The following is a 25,937-nucleotide window of genomic DNA, read 5'->3' as shown; positions in this document are numbered from 1 at the left end:
GCAGTCCTGTCAGCTTCTTCATTTCCTGTTATTCCGACGTGTGAGGGAACCCATACAAATTGAACGCTTCTTCCATGTTCATGAGCTTGGGAAAGCTGGTATTTTAGCAACTTTTCAAAAGGATGTTTCGGAAAAATGTGTTTTAATGAGTTTATAGAGCTAAGGGAATCTGTTATGATCAGGGCTTTGGTGAGTGTAAGCTCGTTAAGAAGTTTCACAGCACGGTATATGGCGTAGAGTTCAGCTGAAAATGTGCTACATGCTGGGGGTAAACGAAAAAGAAGATTGTTTTCTGAAGAAACGATTGATGCCCCCACACCGTCTTCTAACTTAGACGCATCTGTGTAGATTTTATGGTAGTCGGGGTACTTATTTATGAGGTCCTCGAACTTGGAACGAATCAGAGAATGGTGTGTATTAGATTTATCGAAATACTCCAGAGATGCATCACAGGTTGGTAAATCGATCAGCCAAGGCTCGGGGTATTTAATATCCGAGGAGAAAACCTCCGGAAAATTAATGTTTAGGTTTTGAAGTATGGATTTAATTCTTTCGTAATATGGTTTTTTAGTATAGCGAATATCTTGGAATATGTTTACATATTTGTTTGTAAAAGTGTTTTGATATATTGGCTTTGAAATATTGCAAGCAACTGAGGCTGCATGTGATAGAGCGAGGTACATGCGGCGGTGATGTAGCGATGGTTCTCCTAAAAGAGCATAAATGCTGGATACAGGCGTAGTTGGGAAAGCCCCTAGGATTAATCTAAGACTTTTATAATAACGTAAATTGTGTACAATATTTTCAATAATTAAACTCAAATAAATAATCGATTACTGCCATCGACCACTTACATTCAATCTCGGTTAATTTGATTAATCGCGGCAAGTAAAGTAAAATTCTTCTTTCAGTACAATAAAGTGTTACTTTACTGCCGTAAATGGCGTCAAATGAGTACAATAATGAATGACTTTAGTGACGGTTGGCGATAAAAAATATTACTTGTCTCATTAGCTTAAAAATAAATAAATACAGGGAGTAATGAAATAAGAGAGCAACAATTAGTGGTTCTAACAGTTATGTTTGAAAATAAAAATTGTAATGAAATGTACAAACAAATACCAAAATTTTAAATAATCTGAAAACCCATTTTTAAATACAACAAATGCATCAAGGTCACTTATTCTTCTTCTTTTAGCCCATTTCTATCCAACTTTGGACATAGGCCTTCCCCAAATCTTTCCATTTCATCTTCTTTCTCAGTCCTTCCATCGCATCTGGGCCCAAAGCACGCCAGATAGAATTCTATTTTGCCGACGTCACAAAATAGAATTTCATAATGGGAGAATCGACGGTTGCTGCTAGGCAACGTGACGTCACTAAAATATAATTCTATTTGGCGTGCTCCCGCATCTAAGGTCTTCCTCTTCCTCTTCTTCCTGTCCACGGTCTCTAGTTTTCTATTTCAGCATTCCATCTTTTATCTTCCTGTCTCGCACTGTGGCCCGCATTTTAACCGCCATTTTAACCCTGTTATATGTTCAGTTACATTTTTTACTTTTGTTTGTTCCCTTATCCATTTGTTTGATTTTCTGTCTTGTAGTTTTATTCCCAACATGGATCTTTCCATTTTTCTCTGAGTTATTTCAATTTTGTTTATGTTGACCTTTGTTAATGTCCATGTTTCTGAGCCATACGTCAGAACAGGAAGGATGCACTGGTCAAATACACGGGTTTTTAGGTACTGTTGTATCTTTGTGCTTTTTAGTATCCATCTTAACTTTCCAAATGCTGCCCACGCCAATCGGATTCTTCTCTGTACTTCAATTGTTTGGTTCTCTTTATTAGCTTTGATTATTTGACCCAGGTATATATGTTCGTCAACAACCTCAATATTGACATTATTTATATTTACATTTATTGTGTCGTTTGTATTTGTCATGATTTTGTTTTTACTCATGTTCATTTTTAATCCTATCTTCTCCGATGCGTTTCCTAGTTGAGTCAGCATTGTGGCTAGTTCTTCTTGGTTTGTTGTAATAAGGACATCGCAATATCTGAGGTGATTGAGATTCTTCCCGTTTATGTTGATACCCATGTCTTCCCATTCCAGTTCTTTAAAGCCGTCTTCCAGAGCCAAGGTGAAGAGTTTTGGGGATATTATATCTCCTTGTCTTACGCCTCTACGTATTTCTATGGGATTAGTTTTGTTTGTTTTATTTTCATATTTGACTGTCATAGTTGCTGTTTTATAGATGTTATATGCAAGAGTTGCCTGTACCTGGAGTCTATTCTGCTGTTATTTAGAGCTTTTTCTATCGCCCATATCTTGACACTATCGAACGCTTTTTCATAAAAAAGCTAAACATAAGTCTAGATTGTATTCGTTTGCCTTCTCTATCAATATTTTCATAGTGAGGAGATGATCTATGGTACTAAACCCTTTTCTGAAACCTGCTTGTTCAACTGGCTGATAACTGTCCATTTTATTTGTTAGTCTATTGGTTATAATTCTAATAAAGAGTTTGTACATTTGTGAGAGTAGTGAGATAGGTCTGTAGTTCTTTAAGTCTCTTTTGTCTCCTTTTTTGAATAGCAGTATTGTAATACTCTCATTCCAGTCGTGAGGTATTTCCGCCTTGTGTAGACATAGGTTAAATAGGAGTTTTAGCTCCTCTATAATAGCTTGGTTACCTTCCTTAAGCATTTCAGCAAGGATACCATCTGGACCGGTCACTAAAAATGATAAACTTCCAAATTCTTAGTAAATAATGTATCAAAGACATGCCGTATCGCTTATCCTTGTTTTACTTATTGTGGTTTCTATAAACAAGCGGATTAATTTTGCGATATTAGTTTCTATGAACAAAAAAGAGATCTAGTATAAAAAGTAATGCGTGAATAGTTTCAGCACGTGCAAAGATCTGTTGGAACAATTGTATATAGATACGTCAATCAGATATTAGTTGAATCCAAGTAATTAATAATTTGGTTATTATTTCTGAAACCCGACTGGCTTCAGGAATAATAATAAGTACTATTATATATTAAGTTATGAAATATATCGAGACCTACCAAAACCGTATAGAAGTTCACCCTAATAGTGATGCAATATCCTTATTTAACAATGATTAGACCATAGAGAAACCTAACTACGAGGTTTGTCTTTTTAGTTTTGCATATATCAGGTAGAGAGAAATTCTCTCTCCAGCATATTTCCTGGCTTCTCAAGTTTACTAAAAATCTCACTTAATTCACCCGGTTTTCTTATAAGTACAAGATCATTCGGATATGCTGATATAGATGTTTTTGGCGTTACATTGAGACTCTAGTACGAATCTTACTCTCTCTCAGATATTTTATAAAATTAAGTTAAAAATAGGGCCGGAGTAGCTCAGGCGGTAAGATGTCTGACTTCCATGCAGGTAGACCGAGGTTCGAATCCCAGCGCCGCACCGGCGAAAACAGCTAGGCATTTTAAAAAATGTCTATAGGCCCCAGGTCGACTCAGCTTGAATAAAAAACCAGGGGTAATAAGAGGCGGTTGAAGCGTAGCACTGGCCCTGTTACCTTCCTTGTATACCGTAGGTCCTAGATATAGCAGACTACCCTGCTATAATCCCAAAGCTACGTTAGCGGTAAAAAACGAGAAACTATTATTAAGTTAAAATAGAGTAGACAATTGATTACCTTGTAAAAGACTATCCATATGAACCTATATCCATGTGAAATCTATCAGAAATATATCCTTTTATCATAACTCTGCTCTTAGTTTCATTTAGTAAATCTTATTTTTTTCGGCGGACAACAAAATATTCTAGTGTTTAACAACCTTTATATCTCCTTAGATTTTAGAAACATGGTTGACGAAAATTAATAAAGAGTGCAGTCCTATATATCCTCCAATTTTACCTTAATTTTTTTCGTATATCTTACGAAAATGAGTAATTGGACTTCCTCGAACTGACACCGCACCCTGATATCGTGTTAGAAATTTTTTTGTGATGACCTTTTACCATGTCAGTTTTCACAATATTTACTGAGATACAAAATGAATGTTGATATCTTTAGTCAACAGCGAGCCTACGTACATGAAAGTGTTTACACCTTCCAATTCTAAATTGTGAATTATTATTTTTATAGGTGTCTGGTTGCTTGACCTAGTACAACACATATATTTGGTCTTTTGGACATTTATACTTAGTCCCGGTCCTAGCTTGCGTGGGGGAGGAGCTCTGAACTGAGTAGGGGCTCTTCAGTACTTCACGGAAGACGGACTGGGAGGGGGGATGTCCTAAACCCCGACACGGCGCGTCCCAATGGCTGATAGGGAACGTTTCTGTAGATATGCAGGTCGGGTACGAATAAGGTTAAACCGAATAAGTACCCGCGGATCAACTGAGGGCATGACATAGGGCAGCAGCTACGTCATTATTGCACTGGGGCTGTGTGATTCATACAGGTCTGGTGTAAAATACTCACAGGCGGCAACTACATCTTAGTTCAACCGGCTGTGATACTGCGATCATGAAGGCAACGGGAAACCACCTGATTATCTTCCCAGAGAGCGTTATGAAATGACGACTAGGCAAGGAAATTCTGTGCTTTGCAATCCGGCTAGCAACCGGCGCCGTATCGATTCCGGGTCGAATGGTGTGAAATGGGCGACCGGGCAGATGATTGTGGACGACCAGGCAATATCTGCGAAATGGGATACTGGAGGATCAAACTTAGCATTACGTAAAAAACACCGCATTGCAACATGGAATGTTAGGGGGCTGCTAGAGCCAGGTAAATTGTATATATTAAAAAATGAACTGATCAAGGAAAAGATAGATATCTGCGGGATATCTGAGACACACTGAGAAGGCCAAGGACATTGGGAAGCCACTCACTATAAAGTTTTCATGTCAGGAGCTAACAAATCAGGACAAAAAGGCGTAGCAATATTAATTCAAAAACGTTGGGCAAAATATGTACATGAATACCTTCCAATAAACGATCGTATAATAAAAATAACCCTAAACGCTAAACCAGTCAAAATGCACATTATACAGGTATATATGCCAACATCCGAAGCGACAGAAGATATAGTAGAAGAAACATACCATCTGATACATGAAACCATCTCTAATATACCTAAGAAAGAACCAATGATGATAATAGGAGATTGGAACGCAAAAATAGGAAGAAAGAAAGTAGACGATCATTTGAAAGGAACGATAGGTGAGCATGGCTTAGGCGAGCGAAATGACAGAGGTGAACGGCTCCTTCAATTTGCCATCGATATGGATCTCAGTATAGTAAACACAATGTTTAAACATCATCCGCGAAGATTATCAACATGGTCTTCGCCTGGAGGACGATACAAGAACCAAATAGATTATATTCTTATCACTAAACGATGGAGGAGCTCTGTAACCAATGTGAAGACAAAACCAGCTGCAGACTGTGGTTCGGACCATAAAATGCTACAAGCAGAATTTCGCATTAAGTTGCAAAGTAAAACAATTGTAAACAAAAGACAAGAATTGGTTCCAAAACAGCCGGAAAAGTTTAGAGAGGCACTAGCAAAAGCTGACCTACCAGCGACTACCGGAGACCCTGACAAAACGTGGGAATATACAAAGACGTTGATCACCGAAGCCATCAACAATACAAACCCCAAAGAAAAAATAGATAGGAAAAAACATTGGATGACTGAAGAAACTCTCAACCTCGTTGAAGAAAGACGAAAACTTAGAAACGGCACGTCAAATTCAATACAAAAAGAAATAGAGATAAGCACCATAAATACAACTATAAAACACTTGTGCAGAAGGAACAAAAATAATTATATAAAAAGCATATGTGAACGACTAGAGGAACATGCTGACCGTCAAGAATCTAGAGAACTTTTCTCAAAAGTCAAATATCTAGCGAGAGAATTCAAACCACAGACACAGATCATCAAAGATAATAGTGGAAATACCATAACAAACCCAGACGGCATCGCAGAGGTGTGGAAACAATATTGTGAAATACTATTCTCTAACAACGACCCAGACCATAATACAGAAAAAAGAAGTTATGAAAAAGAACCTCAAATATTGAAATCAGAAGTAGAGTCGGCAATAAAAAAGCTAAAATGTAGAAAAGCACAAGGAGAGGATGGAATAACAGCCGAAATACTCAAAGAAATGGGAGAATTAGGGACGGAAGTAATGCTTAAAATTTGCAATGAGATCTGGAATACCGGAAAGTGGCCAAATGACTGGGGTAAACTCACGTTTATTCCCATATACAAAAAAGGTTCTCCGACAGATTGCAGTAATTACCGTACAGTAGCGTTGATATCTCACGCGAGCAAAGTACTTCTAACAATAAACAATGAAAGATTAAAATCCATTCTCTTACCGCAAATTCCCCAAGAACAATGCGGATTCGTCCCAGGTAGGGGAACAAGAGAACACATTCTTAATATTCGTCAAATTATCGAAAAATCTCGAGAGTTTAACATAGAAACATATTTGTGCTTTGTTGACTACTCCAAAGCCTTCGATAACGTTAAATGGGACAAAATGTGGCATATACTTAGAGAAATGGGTACGCCAGAACATCTAATCTATCTATTACAAGCACTTTATGTAAATAACACCGCTAATGTAAGAGTTAATAATGTGGTTTCGAAAAACTTCAAATTAAAATCTGGAGTACGGCAGGGATGTATAATATCCCCCATTCTATTCAATATATATAGTGAACACATTATGCGTCAAGTTTTTGAGGAATGGCAAGGTGGAGCAACGATAGGAGGAAGAAAAATAAAAAACCTACGTTATGCTGATGACACTGTTATATTGGCGTCTTCACCAGAAGAACTGGAAGAAATTATGAATAGGCTAGGAACGGTGAGTACGGAATATGGTTTGAAAATAAATATACAGAAAACCAAAGTAATGATCATCGATAGAATCAGAAACAACCAACCGGAGATAAGAGACTTGGCAGGTTACGAAGTGGTCAGACAATTTAATTACTTAGGCTCCGTTATTACTAACAGTGGAGGATGCGAAGACGAGATTCGTAGGCGCATCATAATGGCCAGATCGGCAACAGCCAAACTCAAAAAATATGGAAGAATACTGACATTACAAAAAACACAAAATTACGCCTTGTCCGAGCGTTAATATTTCCTATCGCCACCTACGCTTCAGAGACTTGGACCATCAAAAAAGCAGATTCAAAACGTATAATGGCATTTGAAATGTGGGTCTACCGGAGAATGTTACGCATACCATGGACCGCACATCGCACAAATAATTCAATATTAGCCGAACTTAACATAAAAACTAGACTCAGCACAACTATCAACCAAAATATACTGAGATATTTTGGACATATAACTAGAAGAAGAGAAGGCATGGAACGAATGATAGTTGAAGGCAACGTACAGGGCAGAAGATCCAGAGGAAGATCTCCATTACGATGGTCGGACCAAATAAAGGACATGACCGGTTACTCATTCTCCGAAGCAAAACAACCCGCACAGCGCACAACGCACTTAATCTGATATAAATTCTTCTATTTCCAATATTGATTATCAGTTTGATTTTGTATACATAACCTCACTATCGCAGTTTATGTCAATAAATCTTTATTAACGAAAAAGAAAATATTTTTGTTGCACTATAAATTACAGTATAAATTAATAACTAATGAATCCTAACAATTGTGTTCGGTTATTATCACTACAAAATAAAATATTCAAGTTTAACAAAATAATCCCATAAGACTCAATGTTAAAACGTCCTGACAAAATCTGACAGCGTGTCACGTGACTGTAAGTAGAGGGGAGACTCACGGAGCCAATTAGCACCTCTTTCTTACGTCCAATACATTGGAGAAATAAGTACACTTCGCGTCAAAAAAACTGGTACAACTCTTATAACCGAAAATCGTGTTTTTCAAGTTGTGTAAGTTGATCTTGTCACAAGTGTCATTCTAATTTCTAGGGCAACGTTGCCAGTTCAACGAAAATCTTATATCAAACTAGGTAAAAACGGGGCTGTGCGACAGACCGCATTTTTTAATATACTAAAAACTAAAACAATTATTGTAATTTTCCGTCATCTCAATTAAGTATCCATACATTGATTCGTGTTTTATTATAATTTATGAAAATATTTTTCGAGAGGTGTGATTGGTTTCTCGTAAATTGTAGGACAAAACTGCATTATATAAGTTGTGTAGAATAAATAAAATACACTGGAAAAATTAAAAATTTAATTTGAAATTAATACAAAATGAATAACTTTTACAGTGAACAAGTGTGGAATTTAAATATATGTATTACAATTCGAAATATACATTTTAAACGTTATTTTTTTGTATTTAGATTTAGTGCAATTCCGTTATCTGTGATGGCAACAACGACGTGATTCACGAACAATAATTGTCAGTCTGAACACAGGTTTACATTGGGAAAAAAAAGTGTACCAGTTTTATATGACGCGAAGTGTACTACCAATAAATACATGGTCAGACTATGTGGACATGAGCGCCACTACCCATGGGCAGGGGGGTGCGTGGCCCCCTAGCTTTTTGGGTGCTTTAAACTATATATAGTTATCCAAAGTATACAACTATGTATATACAAGGTGTCCCGAAAAGATTGGTCATAAGTTATACCACACATTCTGGGGTTAAAAATAGTTCGATTAAACCTAACTTACCTTAGTACAAATGTGCTCATAAAAAAAGTTACAGCTCTTTGAAGTTACAAAATAAAAATCGATTTTTTTCAATATATCGAAAACTATTAGAGATTTTTTATTGAAAATAGACATGTATCATTCTTATGGCAGGATCATCTTAAAACAAAATTATCGTGAAGTTTGTCCGCCCCATAAAAATTTTATGGAGGTTTTGTTCCCTTAAACCCCCCCAAACTTTTGTGTACGTTCAAATTAATTCATTTTTGTGATAGCATTAGTTAGACACAACGTTTTTAAAACTTTTCTGCCTTTTAGTATTTTTTCGATAAGCCAGTTTTTATCGAGATGCGGCTCCTTTTTTATTATATTTACATAAAAATTTTATGGGGGTTTTGTTCCTTTAAACCCCCCAAATATTTGTGTACGTTCCAATTAAACTATTATCGTGGTACCATTAGTTGAACACAGTGTTTTTAAAACTTTTTTGCCTCTTAGTGTTTTTTTGATAAGTCATATTTTATCGAGATGTGGCTTCTTTTTTAAAATATACCTAAAAATGTAAATTATAAATAAATTTTCAGATTATTAACAGGTCTCTATAAGCATACTTAACCATATACAGATATGTGGTAGATTCGACAAATATTCAAAATATGTCGATAAACACTGGCTTATCGAAAAAGTACTAGGAAGCAAAAACTTTTAAAAACGTTGTTTCTAACTAATTCTACCACAATAATGAATTAATTGGAACGTACACAAAAGTTTGGGGGGGTTTAAGGGAACAAAACACCATAAAATTTTTATGGGGTGCACAAATTTCACTTTAATTTTTTTTTAAGATGTTGCTGCCATAAGAATGCCACATGTCCATTTTCAATAAAAAATCTTTAACGAGTTTTCGATATATGAAAAAAATTCGATTTTCATTTTGTAACTTCAAAGGGCTGTAACTTTTTTTGTGTGCACTATTGTATATAGGTAAGTGAGGTTCAATCAATCTATTTTTGACCCCAGAATCTGTGGTATAATTTATGACCAATCTTTTCGGGACACCCTGTATAATGTTCAACATTTTCACGTATGGCCCCCCTGAAAATTTTTATATGGGCGCCGGTGTATGTGGTATTAATACGGCCTAATCACGCATATCATTCATAATCTTATAAATGCACCCAAAACTACCTAAAGCACTGGACAAAACTTATGGTATTAGTTTTATACTTTAAAATCTGTAATAATTGTTTCATTTCCAATTAATTAAAGTTAGAATAATTCTTTAATTTAAAAACTTACTGTCAAAACAACTTGAAAAGTCAAATAAAGAATAATTTTATAACTATTGTGGATTATTCCCAATAATATATTATAATTTAAAAGAATATTATAATATAAACATATGCATAGATTTAATTATTTTGGATGGATATTGTTATCGAATTCTATAAAATTTCACTTAATCACGCCAATAAATACTTACCTTTCTCAATATCTAAATTCCTGCACAACGAGTCCCTGGAAACTGTATCCTTTTCCATTTGGCGTTCTAAATAAAAAAAATGGTCTTCTAACGAGAAATTCTTTTTGTCATCATTTACAGCAAACTTAGAATGCCCCATAATTTTCTCTTGATCTAAAATAATAAATAAACGAACTTTGTAAAGATTACTAATAATAATGTTTACTAATTTATATAGAGCGACTATTTGTATTGGTTAGTTAATTCATTGTTGATGTAGCATTTGTTTACCCGCCTAAAATATTTTTTTCACCCATCTTTCATATAATTTTTTTCTTGACAGTTTAGATGACCCTATATGTAGTTGTTGGACTTTTTCTCCTCCTTAATCCAGTTTCGGAGAAAATTTTATTGCGCAATTAATTTTTTTTACGTTTTCAGAGTAGAAACTAATTTTATTAGGTACAGTTGAGTCTCGATAATTATTAATTTTAATTTTTCGATGCACATTTCCAAAGCACAAACCAAACACTCTTTAAGAATATTTGACTCACTCAACTCACTGAGACACATACAACAAACCTTCACGAAAAAACCTATAGCCATATTAATCAAAGAAATATTGCAGTCTGCATCATACAGAATCAAAAATAGTTTTTCTATGGGTTCCCTCTCATTCCGAAATCGAGGGAAATGAAAACGCTGATCGTTGGGCTTACACAGCTGCGCAATTACCTTCATTGGCAGAACAATCAATTCCAGCCTCAGATATAAGACAACTATTAAAATCGATGACCATCAATTTATGGAATGAAAAATGGAAAACATCTACAAGCAAATTAAGAGAAATTAAAGAAAATACTGGTCTATGGAATCCATATTCAATTAACAGATAGTACCAAGTCATCCTATCTCGTCTTCGGTTAGGACACTGTAAACTTACAAACGAGCATCTCATTACCCACACCGAAGTACCAAAATGCAGAAGGTGTAATATACCATTTTCAATAAAACATGTGCTAACAGAATGTGATGAATTTGACGCTTACAAGCAATCGATATCTGGATATTCAAAGACATTCTTAACATGCAAACCGACTGTAAACCTCTTTTCCAATTCCTTAATAAGTGTAACTTAGCAAGTAAGATAAAATGTACCTAACTTCATACTTTGTAAACCTATTAATTGCATCCTCGTTACCCTGCTAATGACCTTCGTGACTGAAGTAACTGATTTTGATTAATTTAACTGTGCTGACTACTAACTAACTACATACATGTAACATACTCATTAATCATATTAAGTTAACATCTTAGGAGCTGCATAATCCTATAAAGTTGACTTCATTCCATTGTAAAATTTAGTTTGAACTTGACTTTCGTTGCAGGAGATTGTTTTAGACAAGTGAAAACCATGAATTCTACAAGCAGGCGCTGTTATGTGAATCATCCGGACGTTTTTTGCTACATATGAGGTGGGTAAATTTTAAAGGAAAGTAGAAAATCAGTTTGGGATTTTGTATAAAGGGCATATCAAGTCTATTTTAGTGCTCATTTACGAGACCAAGATAAATCCTGGGATTCACATATAGTGTGCAAAACTTGTGTTGTAAACTTGCCGCAGTGGACAAAAGGACATCGAAAATATTTAAAGTTTGGCGTGCCAATGGTATGAGGGAACCAAAAAATCATTTTGACGATTGCTAGATCTATCTTGTAAATGTAAAGGGCATTAATCGTAACAATCGACATAAGTAGACATATCCTAACCTGGATTTAACAATAAGACCTATTCCACATCAGCTTGAGCAGATACCCATTCCATTTTATCAGCTTGCCTACGTTGGCAAAAGGATAATATCGAAACGTTATCTAACGAACTACAGACTAATACATTTGAGAGAAGCGACCGTGATTTTAAAGAGGATTCAATACGTTCTGAACGCTTTACTCAGGATGTTCTAAAGGATCTTATTAGAGATTTGAATTTTCCAAAGGAATCTTCCTAGTTGCTTGCCTCCAGCTAGACTAAAGGCAAATAATCTTCTTCATCCAGGCACCAAAATTACATACTACCGTAACAGGGAAAAATATCTTTTGTCGTTTTTTTCTCAGCAAGATGATATGGTTTCTCATAGAATGGTTTCTCAATGACTGTTAGAAAAAATGGGTATAGCAGAGGATACACCAGATCACTGGCGTTTGTTTATCAATAGTTCCAAACGAAGCTTAAAATATCTCCTTCTACATAATGGAAACAAATATAGATGTATACTAATTGTGCCTTCTACTAAAATAATAAAAAAATGTAAGCAAGCTTAGATAGGCCACCAACTGTTACTGAATGGCAAAGCAAACATTTGTTGCAAAGCCCCAAAGATTATAAGGATTCAAGAACAGGAAGCCACTCTCTTGCTAAACCCGTTTACCATCGAAGAGCTCAAAAATGGTATGGACCTTAAAAATGGAAAATCACCTGGGGTAGATGAAATCCTAACAGAGCAGATAAAACACTTCGGACAAAAAGCGAGACAATGGGTGCTCGATCTATTTAACATACAATACAATACAATACAATAATACGATACAATAAACCACAGAATCTTGCTAACTAAGATCTATAACACTATGCACTATGACCTGGTAAATATCATTAGATCACTGTTATGTAATAGACGCTTCTACGTTGTGCTAAATGGAAAGAAGAACAGATGGAGAACCCAAAAAAATGGTCTACTTCAAGGAAGCGTTCTGGCGCCGTCCCTATTTAACATCTACACCAACGACCAACCAATGCACCCCCAGACTGAGAGTTTTGTTTACGCTGACGACCTCGGTATCGCCGTAAAAGGAAAAACACAAGTAGAATCGACAATGGAAGATGCTTTAAACATGATGTCAACTTACTACAAACAAAACTCATTAAAGCCAAACCCTACTGAAACCTAAGTATGTGCATTCCATCTCAACAACCATTTGGCGCATATAAAACTGAATGTATCTTGGGAGCGACAACGCTTGGAATATACTTATAGGCCCAAATATCTTGGGAGTGATACTAGACCGCTCACTAACATATAAATTCCACTGTCAGAATACAAGACAAAAGGTTTCTACGAGAAACAACCTTCTCCGGAAACTTGTAGGGAGCAAGTGGGCTGCAAATCCCCAGGTCTTAAAGTCAACATCTGAGGCCTTATGTTTCCCAACAGGGGTAGATCTAGACACGTCCAACAAGTCACCACGACGTTAAATGAAACATGGAGAATAACTACCGGTTGTATGAAACCTACCCCTCTACCCCTACTGTACCGGGCAGCTGGATTCGCATCAACAGACGACCGTAGATACGCCTCACAATATGTGAAGAAGTTCAGGCAAACTTTTGATGAAAGGCACCAATTACACGGGTTTGAGGAACCGCCAGGAACCAGCCAACTTAAATCAAGGAAAAGGTTTATGAGAAATGTCAGCGTCGAACCATCCGAACTGTTCCCCCTACATCCAGAACGACCTAATGGAATGAACGTGGACTGGAGAACCTGGCGGACACTCAACCGCATACGCACCGGTATTGCTCCTGTAATACAGAACCTCATTAAATGGGGAATCAATACAGATAACAACGCACTTTGTGAATGTGGGGAAATACAGAACGTGGAGCACGTGAGAGTGTGCAGACTTTGTCCATTACAGTGCACCGTCGATGATTTATGGCTCGCAAATACAAAGGGTGTAGACGTAGCCCGATACTGGGCAGAAAAACTGTAGTCGGATCGTGTATTTCAACCATCGCACGTTCAAAATTCTTAGTGTGTGAAACGAGGGCAAGTCTACAAAAATGAAGGAAGAATATGATACAATATCGCCGGTGCTAAAAAACATCAACTATGACCAACATCAGTGGGTGATATTTGTTGATTTCAATTTTAAGATTGTGAACGTTCTTCTAGGACGATAAGGTGGCTTTACAAACTATTCTTGTTTCTTCCTGGTTACCGTTGGAGTTTTCAAAGGGATGTTCCTTTTTAAACCTTTGCAAGAAAATCACATAAAAAAAGTTTTTAGGTGTCGCTAAATAACAGCTTTGTGCTGCGATGCTGGTTGGGTTAAATGAAAAGGTTCAGGTTTTTGGCAGATATGTTAGATCATTTTTGTAACTATATTATTGTACAATAAATATCTGTTTTTTTATTCGTGTCTTGTTTCTTTGATGGGTAGCAGCACTACATAATGTAGGTAGATGTGCTTTAAATTAGACGATATGTTAAAAATGTGATCTGTTGTCGTTTTTTTGTGAAAACGATCTCATGAAGCAATTGAAATTTTACTGTTTTGGACAACTGCACCGTACATAAAAAACCCACCACAATTAGTATAAAAAATGATTTTTTTAGCCAATACGTCATCAGCACTGCAGCCACTGGAATTATTCATGTTTATACAAAAAATAAATATCCTTGTTTATAAATGACAACGGGTAGTAATTTGTAGTCAAAACCTTTGTTAGCAGGTTTTATTCTCCCTGAGATGCATTTTCATTGGAACGGCTGCTTCTTTCTTTACGTTTACGCTGTTAGCCCGATCAAAGAACAATCTGACCACAAAAAAATAAAGGAAGGATGAAAATTTGGGAATAGGTAGTTGAAATTGTCTATTATTATACAGTATGTCCCTGTAAGTTGTATCCATATGGAAAACTTTTTTATTATTAATTTTACGAAAAAAAGTTATTCTTCATAAAAAGCTCTGCATGGTCTGAAAACAAAGATTTAACCATCAAATATCAAATTTTTTGAATATTATACGAGGTATGACAAAAAGTTTGAATTTCACTCAAGAGTAAAGTAGCTTTAAAAAGCTAAGTTTTCAATCTAATAGCACATAAAACAACATCCAAAAATCTCATTCTACATCCTACCAGACTGAAAACAATGGGAACCTTCTCTGGTAACACCTCCGAGGCTTCTACAATTTGCAAGCCATAACGGATGCTGAGACTAAGGAAGATGAGGGAATTTTACAATTTATAATTCACGTCCCATCTTCTCAGCGCGGTAAAGTTCCAACGAGAGTGGTTCCCTTCGTACTCCAATGGGAGTAAACATAAATCAAAAATGAATAACCATTTTCAATTTCGTTGCAACACGAAACTACTATGTGCCTCCTGATGAGAGACTAATAAGTTTCGAAACCGGTAGAGGTGCTTGCTGCACTCTCTGATTGAACTGGTATAATGATGCGGCTGTAGTTTCGTGTTGCAACGAAATTGAAAATAGTTATTCATTTTTGATTTATGTTTACTCCCATTGGAGTACGAAGGGAACCACCCTCGTTGGAACTTTACCGCGCTGAGCAGATGGGGCCTGAATTATAAATTGTAAAATTCCCTTATCTTCCTTAGTCTCAGCATCCGTTATGGCTTGCAAATTGTAGAAGCCTCGGAGGTGTTACCAGAGAAGGTTCCCATTGTTTTCAGTCTGGTAGGATGTAGAATGACATTTTTGGATGTTGTTTTATGTGCTATTAGATTGAAAACTTAGCTTTTTGATAGCAGTTGCCGCTAGGGCATCCCTGCCATTTCGTCCGTTGCAAACCGTGACTGCACGCCCGGGTTTGTCCTAGTTGGGTCAGAGAGAGCAGCATATGTGCCTCCTGATGAGAGACTAATAAGTTTCGAAACCGGTAGAGGTAATTGCTGCATTCTCTGATTGAACTGGTATAATGATACGGCTGTAGTTTCGTGTTGCAACGAAATTGAAAATGGTTATTCATTTTTAAAGTAGCTTTATTTTTCACAATATTGAAAATTGCTATTATGAAAAGTTGTTTGGAATTAAATTCTGTATTATAATATGCAATTACATCCTTCTAATTGAAAAAAAAAATTTTTGAAAAATTATGGGTAATTAACATTATTTTCAGTTATTTCAATTCTGAAAACTCTTTTATTATTAATTTTACGAAAAAAAGTGATTCTTAATAAAAAGTTCTGGATGGTCTAAAACCTAAAATACAACCATCTTATATCAATTTTTATCAATTTTATACGAGGTATGTCAAAAAAGATAAATTTAGATCAAAGTAAAGTACCTTTATAGTTCAGAATATTTCAATTAGAAGGATGTAATTACATACTGAAACATAGTTTTTAATTCTAAATAACTTTTTATAATAACAATTTTCGATATTGTGAAAAATAAACGTATTTTACTCTTGAGCGAAAATTATATTTTTTGACATACCTCGTATAAAATTGATAAAATGACATAAGATGGTTGTATTTTAGGTTTTAGACCATGCAGAATTTTTATTAAGAATCACTTTTTTTCGTAAAATTAATAATAAAAGAGTTATTTGAACTGAAATAACTGAAAATAAAGCTAGTTATCCATAATTTTTCAAAAAAAAAAAATTCAATTAGAAAGATGTAAGTGCATACTAGAATATAGTTTTTAATTCCAAACAACTTTTCATAATAGCAATTTTCAATATCGTGAAAAATAAAGCTACTTTACTCTTGAGTGAAATTCAAACTTTTTGACATACCCGTATAGCATTCAAAAAATTTGATGTTTGATGGTTGAATCTTAGGTTTTGGACCATGCAGAGCTTTTTAAGAAGAATAACTTTTTTTGTAAAATTAATAATAAAAAAGTTTTCCATATGGATACAACTTAGAGGGACATACTGTATAAGAAAAAGTTCGGTAAAAAGGTAAAAAATCGAAGGTAAAAAATATACATTAAAAATAAGTCCGGAATAAGTTTGGAATTGGATAAAATGACAATTGTAAGTAACTTTTGTTCTATAGAGTTTTTTCCTTAAGTCAATACTTTTCGAATTATTTGCAAGTGAATATGTTCATTTTTAACAGAAAAAAAGAATGTGTGTGTACTTTGTACGCACGTAAGAAGATATTCTTCTATTGTATAATAGGTAATTTAAACGAAGTAAATATACTTAAAAGGTTATTTGTACTTATTTTATTTAAAAATCAAACTAACTTTCTTATCTACCACTTTCAAAAAGAAGAATATCTTCAAAAATTATATAATAATATACTTACAATCATAAAATCTATAAAAAAAAATAAAAAAATAATAACTTGCTTGGGGCTTGAACCCACTTCACGTCTACCGCGTCGTACGAAAGTTGACGCCATTTCAAACTGCACCAAACTCTCGTATACGTCATGTGGGAATATACACAAACTAAACGTTTACACCATAAATTTATATGAATTTAATAAAATTATTAGTTTGATTTTTGTCGAAATAAAATACAACAAAATATAGAGTAAGAAAACGATATATGAGATGAAGATTTGTAGAAAGTTTGTTCGTAATCAGATTATGTAAATTAAAGCATCGCCTACTAATAGGTAACTACATTATTTTGTTTACATTTTCCAAATAGATAGGTATTGAAACTATTAGGTATTTCCAACTGAAACATTTAGAATTACGTACCTGCGGCTTTTCAAAACTATTTAAAAAGTCACTATAATTATAAATTTGATTTTATTTCTGTCCACACATCAATAAAAACTAATATTATACAATATTTTTGTTTACCGATAACCTCCATATGGAACAATTATTGACAGATCATTTCAAAATTTCAACACCCAATCAGAGCCCGTATAACAACTAATACCATACTGTCGGTGTGCGCATGCGCGCGGATCAATCAAATTTTACCCTCAATCGATTCGCCGCTAAAGAACAATTCAGATAATTCAATAAAGAATATCTTCAAAGATCATGTTTTTGGACGGTTTTTCGGAGATAACTCAAAAAGTAAGTATTTCAGCGAAAAAAATATTCTTAGTAAAAATATAGCTTATAAAAAACTAAAAAAATGGTGTATGCTTGAGGTATGTAGACCCAGTAGAAGCAGAGTTGTAGCTAATGAAAAGTAGGTTCTTCTTCATCAAATTCCAAATCGAATATTTCACTGGGAAATAACCCAAAAACGAAGGCACTTTTCGGGGAAAATTCATTTCAACTTTTTTAAAGTGTTTAAAAAAAGGTTTATTTTTGTTTCTTTAAAAAAACTTGTTACATTAAAAGTAAGTGAGTGGCGCTCAAAATATTGTTGGTCCCTTTTATTTTCTGGTAAAAAAATCGCGAAAATCACTTCCTAATTAGCATCACAAATAAATTTTATCATTACCACTTCACAAGTTACTTTACTTATGTATTATTTATATGAGCTGTAAGTTTCATCGGTTCAAAGTGCTTATTTTTGAAAAAGCTGTAGTTAAAATGGCTTGAACGAGAAACTAATCACGAGTTTAGGCAAATTTTGAACAGCCATAGCATAACCAATTTTTGTCTGACAAGAAAACAAAACAGCAAAAATATTCAGAAAAGCAAAACGTACATTTTATTACTCCTTAAGATTTTTGGAATTACTAATAATTTTTGTTAATTCCATTTTTTTTCAATTTAAAAAAAATGTTTTTAAACCCAATTTTTTTTAAAGTTCGCACTTTGAACCCATGAAACTTATAGATAATATAAACAATAGATAAGTAAAGTAACTTGTGAAGCGGTAACGATTAATTTTATTTGAGAAGCTACTTAGGGGGTAATTTTCGCGATTTTTGCACCAAAAAATAAAAGAGACCAACAATATTTTGAGCGAAACACACTTATTTTTATTGTTAGAAGTTTTTTTTTAAAACAAAAATAAACCTTTTTTTAAACAGTTTAAAAACGTTGTAATGAATTTTCCCTGAAAAATGCTCTGTTTTTTGATTATTTCACATTGAAATATTCGATTTGAAATTTGACGAAGAAGAACCTACTTTTCCTTAGCTACAACTCTGCTTCTACTGGGTCTGCAGACCTCACTCGTACACCATTTTTTTAAATTTTTTATTAGCTATATTTTTGATAAGAATATTTTTTTCGCTAAAATACTTACTTTTTGAGTTATCTGCGAAAAACAGTCCAAAAACATGTTTTTTTTTTGTTAAAAATGAACATATTCACTCGCAAATAACTCGACAAGTATTGACTTAGTGAAAAAACTCTATAGAACAAAATTTGCTTAGAATTAGTCATATTATCCAATTCCGGGCCTATTTTGAACGTATATTTTTTCATTCCTGAGAAAATATTTTCCACCCCGTATTTCCCAATTTTTGTAAAATGGAGGGGATGTAGAACTGTAAACTATTTCTTATATAATAATAGACAATTTCAACTATCTATTCCCAAATTTTCATCCTTCCTTTATTTTTTTGGAGGTTTTCGTAAAATTTTGTGTTCCCTGATGGGGCTATGTGGTTGGAGTAGTAATTTAAAATCTGTTGGTGTGGATTGGTTTTCTGTAGATTTTGATTGCGTATCCTGTGCCTTCTTTTATAGTTAGCACATCCCGAAAAGGAAGTGAATTTTTGTTTTCCTGTTCCATGGTAAATTTGGTGGATTCTTCTTTATTGTTATTGTCCATAACAACAATACCTCCGGTCCGTAGGGCCAAATTCAAACAATTCAAACGTGTATACTTGTACAAATGTTTGATGTAATAAATCATGATCGTTAATCAAACTCTTGTTTATTTGAATTTTTTCCTCCGTCTCTCGTGGTTATTTGAACCCCGATGATAATGCTGGCACGTGACATCTTCCAGTTCTTAGTTCAAGCTTATAATGCGCGTGTTGTTATGATGAATCCTTAATTTTAACATACATACAGGGTTTATAACAAACAGAAAAATTAATAAAATTGAAATAAAGAAAGGGGTACGACAGGGCCGTATCTTGTCTCCTATTGTCTCTAACATATACTCGGAAGAAGTATTTAAGACAGCGATACAGGAAAGCACAGATGGCATAAAGATAAATAGAGAAATAATTAATAACATAAGGTATACTGATGACACTATGATTCCCGCGAGTAGCATGGAAGAACTGAGTTGCCTGATGGGTAAGATACAAAGAACAATGGATGCTAGTAAGCAAAACCCAACAACGAGCAAGTCAACTGATATTAGACAATCAAAGAATTGAACACGTGGATTTTTACACTTACTTACAGTGGCAATATTTATTGTTTTGGTGCAGTATAATAATAATAATGCGGAACACTGCAAGACACTCGAGATACGATCCAGACAATAACACAGCCCAACAGTGTCTGGATACATTAAAGCAAAAACTCTCCGTCTATTCAGGGCGACTAAGGAGGTACAAAGTTAGTAACAACCGAAAATGCGACAATGCTCTTTTTGAAAATTCCGAGAAGGCGTTCTACCGAAAACTCAATTCCACCGTAGAAAGTGCCGACAAGTCTTACCCAAGCCAAGAAGAAATTCATGAGTTTTGGGGATATCAACTTTCCACACCAGCTGATTTTAACAACAATGCTGGATGGATAGAAGATACGACGCACAACTGTCACCACTACGTTACTGCTAACTACGAACCATTCACGACTGAAGAGGTCTCAAATGTCATCAAAGAGCTTCATAACTGGAAATCCCCTGGACCAGACGGAGTTCAGAACTTCTGGCTTAAAAAGTTTTGGTGTATTCATGATTGTTTATCAACATTAATTAATCATGTTATTTCTAATCCGCAGGAAATACCATCATTTCTAACTCAGGGAACTACTTATTTAATACCAAAGGATCAAAATAACACCCAAGATCCATCCAAGTACCGCCCAATTACTTGTCTTCCAACTTTGTATAAATTGGTCACATCCTGTGTAACCCGGCGTATCTACCAACACTGTGCTCTAAACAATATCATAGAGCCTCAACAGAAAGGATGCGCTAAGGGTTCCATGGGTTGCAAAGAACAACTTATCATCGACTCAGTCATTTCTAACCAGGCATTCACAAAAAAAGAACCTTTTTACTGCTTTTATTGACTATAAGAAGGCCTTTGATTCAGTACCGCATGAATGGATTATAGATATGTTAAGAATATACAAAATCGATAACATAGTGACCTTTTTAAGGCATATAATGAGAGATTGAAAGACTAAAATTCACCTCCAAATACCCGGTGAAAACAATATCGAAACCGAAAATATCGCAATCAACCGGGGCCTGTTTCAAGGAGACTCGTTGAGTCCATTGTGGTTCTGCTTAGCTTTGAACCCCCTTTCCCAGCTATTAAACTCCACTGCATCAGGTTTTAGCATTAGAAACAATAATACTGTGGTAGCGAAGCTCAATCATCTGTTGTATATGGATGATTTGAAATTAATGGCTTCCACTCGAGAACACCTAGAACAGATGCTAAAAACTGTAGAAACATTCTCTAATGATATTAGCATGCACTTCGGACTAGACAAGTGCCGTGTTTTGAATATAGTCAGAGGAAAGGTACAGCCCGGTGGATTCGATATGCAAAATGGTCAGAACATCGAGGCCATGGGCGAAAACGATATGTACAAATATCTTGGGGTAAAGCAGGCGCGGAAAATTGACCATAAGCAAATGAAAACTGAGATAACTACTGAGTTTATACGAAGGGTAAAACAGCTGCTTCGTTCACAGCTTAACAGTAAAAATTTGTTTAAGGCACTAAACACCTACGCTTGTTCCGCGCTTAGCTATTCATTTGGTATTGTTAAGTGGACAAAGACGGATATAGAACATCTTCAGCGAAAATTACGAACACACCTCACAAAGGCACAAAAACACCACCCTAAAAGTGCAGTAGAACGAACGACATTACCCCGGTATTTAGGAGGAAGAGGACTTATGGATATAGGTGAGCAATTAGACAAACAGATTGCTAATTTAAGAACTTATTTTCAGATGCAGGCTGAGACATCTACTCTACACCGCGCTATTTGCGCAGTAGATGACACAACACCGATCAAACTGAGGGAACCAGAAATGCGCATAAACCACCTTACTAAGGACGAAAAACTGCGCACCTGGATGGGCAAACCTCTGCACAGGCGACATCCCAATGAGGTCAGCCAAGACTGTGTCGATAATACAGCGTCGAACTATTGGTTGACATCGGGTAAGATGTTCCCTGAAACAGAAGGTTCAATACTAGCCATTCAGGATCAGGTTATACCAACTAAAAATTACCTGAAACACATCGTCAAAGACCCTCAGATCCAGAACGACAAATGCCGATATGGATGCCGAACCCAAGAAACCATCCAACATCTTACAGAGGGCTGTCAGGCATTTGCTGCAACTGAATACAAGGAACGGCATGACGCAGTGGGAAAAATCCTTCATCAAGAGATATTTATCAAGCTGGGACTTCTCCAAACGGACCATCTCCCATATTATCAATACGTCCCTGATATTGAGGATGGCAACTGCAAGCTATACTGGGACCGTACTGTGCTCACAGACCAAACAGTGGCACATAATAGACCAGATCTCGTACTAGTTAATAAATTAACAAGACAAACAACACTGATTGATGTGGCGATACCTAACAACAATAATCTTACAACTTTGTATAAATTGATCACATCCTGTGTAGCCCGGCGTATCTACCAACACTGTGCTCTGAACAATATCATAGAGCCTCAACAGAAAGGATGCGCTAAGGGTTCCATGGGTTGCAAAGAACAACTCGTCATCGACTCAGTCATTTCTAACCAGGCATATTCCAAAAAGAGGAATCTTTTTACTGCTTTCATTGATTACAAGAAGGCCTTTGATTCAGTGCCGCATGAATGGCTTATAGATATATTGAGAATATATAAAGTCGATGATAATATAGTGACCTTTTTAGAGCATATATGTAATGACGGAGTGGAAGACTAGAATTCACCTTCAAATACCTGGTGAAAATAACATCGAAACCGAAAATATCGCAATCAGCCTGGGACTGTTTCAAGGAGATTCGTTGAGTCCATTGTGGTTCTGTCTAGCTAGGAACCCACTATCTCAGCTATTGAATTCCACAGACGCAGGTTTTAGCATTAAAAATAACAACAATGTGGTGGCGAAGCTTAATCATTTATTGTGAATGGATGATTTGAAATTAATGGCTTCCACTCGAAACCAACTCGATGAGATGCTAAAAACTGTAGAAACTTTTTCAAATGATATTAGCATGCACTTCGGACTAGACAAGTGCCGTATTTCAAATATAGTCAGAGGAAAAGTACAGCCCGGAGGATTCGATATGCAAAATGGCCAGAACATCGAGGCCATGGGTGAAAACGATATGTATAAATATCTTGGAGTAAAGCAATGAGAACTGACCATAAACAAATGAAAACAGAGATAACTACTGAGTTTATACGAAGGGTAAAACAGCTGCTTCGCTCACACCTTAATAGTAGAAATTTGTTTAAGGCACTAAACACCTACACATGTTCCGCGCTTAGCTATTCATTTGGCATTGTTAAGTGGACAAAAACGGACATAGAAAATCTTCAGCGAAAAGAAAGAACGCACCTCACAAAGGCACAAAAACACCATCCAAAAAGTGCAGTAGAAAGAACGACATTACCACGGAATTTAAGAGGAAGAGGACTTATGGATATAGGTGAGCAATTAGACAAACAAATTGCTAATTTAAGATCTTATTTTCAGATGCAGGCTGAAACATCTACTCTACATCGCGCTATCTGCGCAGTAGATGACACAACACCGATAAAACTGAGGGAAGCAGAACTGCGCATAAACCACCTTACTAAGGACGAAAAAGTGCGCGCCTGGATGGGTAAACCTCTGCACGGGCGACATCCCAATGAGGTCAGCCAAGATTATGTCGACAATATAGCGTCGAACTACTGGTTGACATCAGGAAAGATGTTCCCTGAAACGGAGGGTTCATTACTGGCCATTCAGGATCAGGTTACACCAACCAGAAATTACCTGAAATATATCATCAAAGACCCTCATGTTCAAAACGACAGATGCCGATATGGATGTCAAGCCCAAGAAACCATCCAACATCTTACAGGGGGCTGCCAGGCATTTGCTGCAACTGAGTACAAGGAACGGCATGATGCAGTGGGAAAAATCCTTCATCTGGAGATAGCTATCAAGTTTGGACTTCTCCAAACCGACCATCTCCCATATTATCAATACGTCCCTGAGAGTATGCTTGAGGATGGCAACTACAAGCTATACTGGGAACGCACTGTGCTCACAGACCAAACAGTGGCGCATAATAGACCAGATCTCGTATTGATCAATAAATCAACGAGACAAACAACCCTCATTGATGTGGCAATTCCTAACAAAAATAATCTACGTACTAAATTTACTGAAAAGATCGCCAAGTACAGAGATCTGGAAATTCAAATACGGAGACAATGGAGAATGCAAAGTACCCAGACGATACCGATTATTATGTCTACTACTGGAGTCATTCCGAAGACCCTCCTCGAAAGTATAAAAAAGCTGGGTCTTAATGAACATCTTTATAAGACCATGCAGAAAGCAGTACTACTCACAACGGCCAGATGTGTACGAAAATTTTTGGGAGATACACCTGCATAACAAGTCACCTAGGGCTCGATAACACGGAAAGTGTCCCACCAGAGCTCAATCCTTTTGATACCGTAGGTATCTGGGATGAGTCAATTTTCCCCTTAGAGGGAGTGTGAGCCGTATGGCTAAATCTGGATACATTTAATACATTTAAGACATATAATGAGAGATTGGAAGAGTAAGATTCACCTCCAAATACCTGGTGAAAACAATATCGAAACCGAAAATATCGCAATCAACCGGGGCCTGTTTCAAGGAGACTCGTTGAGTCCATTGTGGTTCTGTTTAGCTTTGAACCCCCTTTCCCAGCTCTTAAACTCCACTGACTCAGGTTTTTGCATTAAAAACAATAATACTGTGGTAGCGAAGCTCAATCATCTTTTGTATATAGATGATTTGAAATTAATGGCTTCCACTCGAGAACACCTAGAACCGATGCTAAAAACTGTAGAAACATTCTCTAATGATATTAGTATGCAATTCGGTCTAGACAAGTGCCGTGTTTTGAATATAGTCAGAGGAAAGGTACAGCCCGGTGGATTCGATATGCATAATGGCCAGAATATCGAGGCCATGGGCGAAAACGATATGTACAAATATCTCGGAGTAAAGCAGGCGCGAAAAATTGACCAAATGAAAACTGAGATAACTACTGAGTTTATACGAAGGGTAAAACAGCTGCTTCGTTCACAGCTTAACAGTAAAAATTTGTTTAAGGCACTAAACACCTACGCTTGTTCCGCGCTTAGCTATTCATTATTGTTAAGTGGACAAAAACGGATATAGAAAATCTTCAGCGAAAAGTACGAACACACCTCACAAAGGCACAAAAACACCACCCTAAAAGTGCAGTAGAACGAACGACATTACCGCGGTATTTAGGAGGAAGAGGACTCATGGATATAGGTGAGCAATTAGACAAACAGATTGCTAATTTAAGAACTTATGTTCAGATGCAGGCTGAGACATCTACTCTACACCGCGCTATTTGCGCAGTAGATGACACAACACCGATCAAACTGAGGGAACCAGAAATGTGCATAAACCACCTCAATAATGACGAAAAAATGCGCACCTGGATGGGTAAACCTCTACACGGGCGACATCCCAATGAAGTCAGCCAAGACTATGTCGACAATACAACGTCGAACTATTGGTTGACATCAGGAAAGATGTTCTCTGAAACGGAAGGTTCATTACTGGCCATTCAGGATCAGGTTATACCAACCAGAAATTACCTGAAATATATCGTCAAAGACCCTCAGGTTCAAAACGACAGATGCCGATATGGATAAGCCCAAGAAATCATCCAACATCTTACAGGGGGCTGT

The 25,937-nt window shown here is 36.0% G+C and overlaps 1 protein-coding gene across 2 annotated transcripts in view; it reads right to left on the bottom strand.

Annotated features, from left to right (window-relative positions):
- LOC114339787 (sorting nexin-13) overlaps positions 1–25,937 on the bottom strand; it is a 236,149-nt gene that overhangs the window by 136,523 nt on the left and 73,689 nt on the right. For both annotated transcript variants that reach the window (XM_028290473.2, XM_028290474.2), the window contains exon 5: positions 10,177–10,329. In XM_028290473.2, the coding sequence (XP_028146274.2) occupies positions 10,177–10,329 (153 nt within the window). The remainder of the gene's footprint in view (positions 1–10,176; positions 10,330–25,937) is intronic.

Source organism: Diabrotica virgifera, chromosome 4, assembly GCF_917563875.1.
Source record: "Diabrotica virgifera virgifera chromosome 4, PGI_DIABVI_V3a".
In the NCBI taxonomy this organism is placed as follows: Eukaryota; Metazoa; Arthropoda; class Insecta; order Coleoptera; family Chrysomelidae; genus Diabrotica; species Diabrotica virgifera.
The sequence above is the reverse complement of the archived record's forward strand: the minus strand, read 5'-3'. Positions and strand labels throughout refer to the sequence as shown.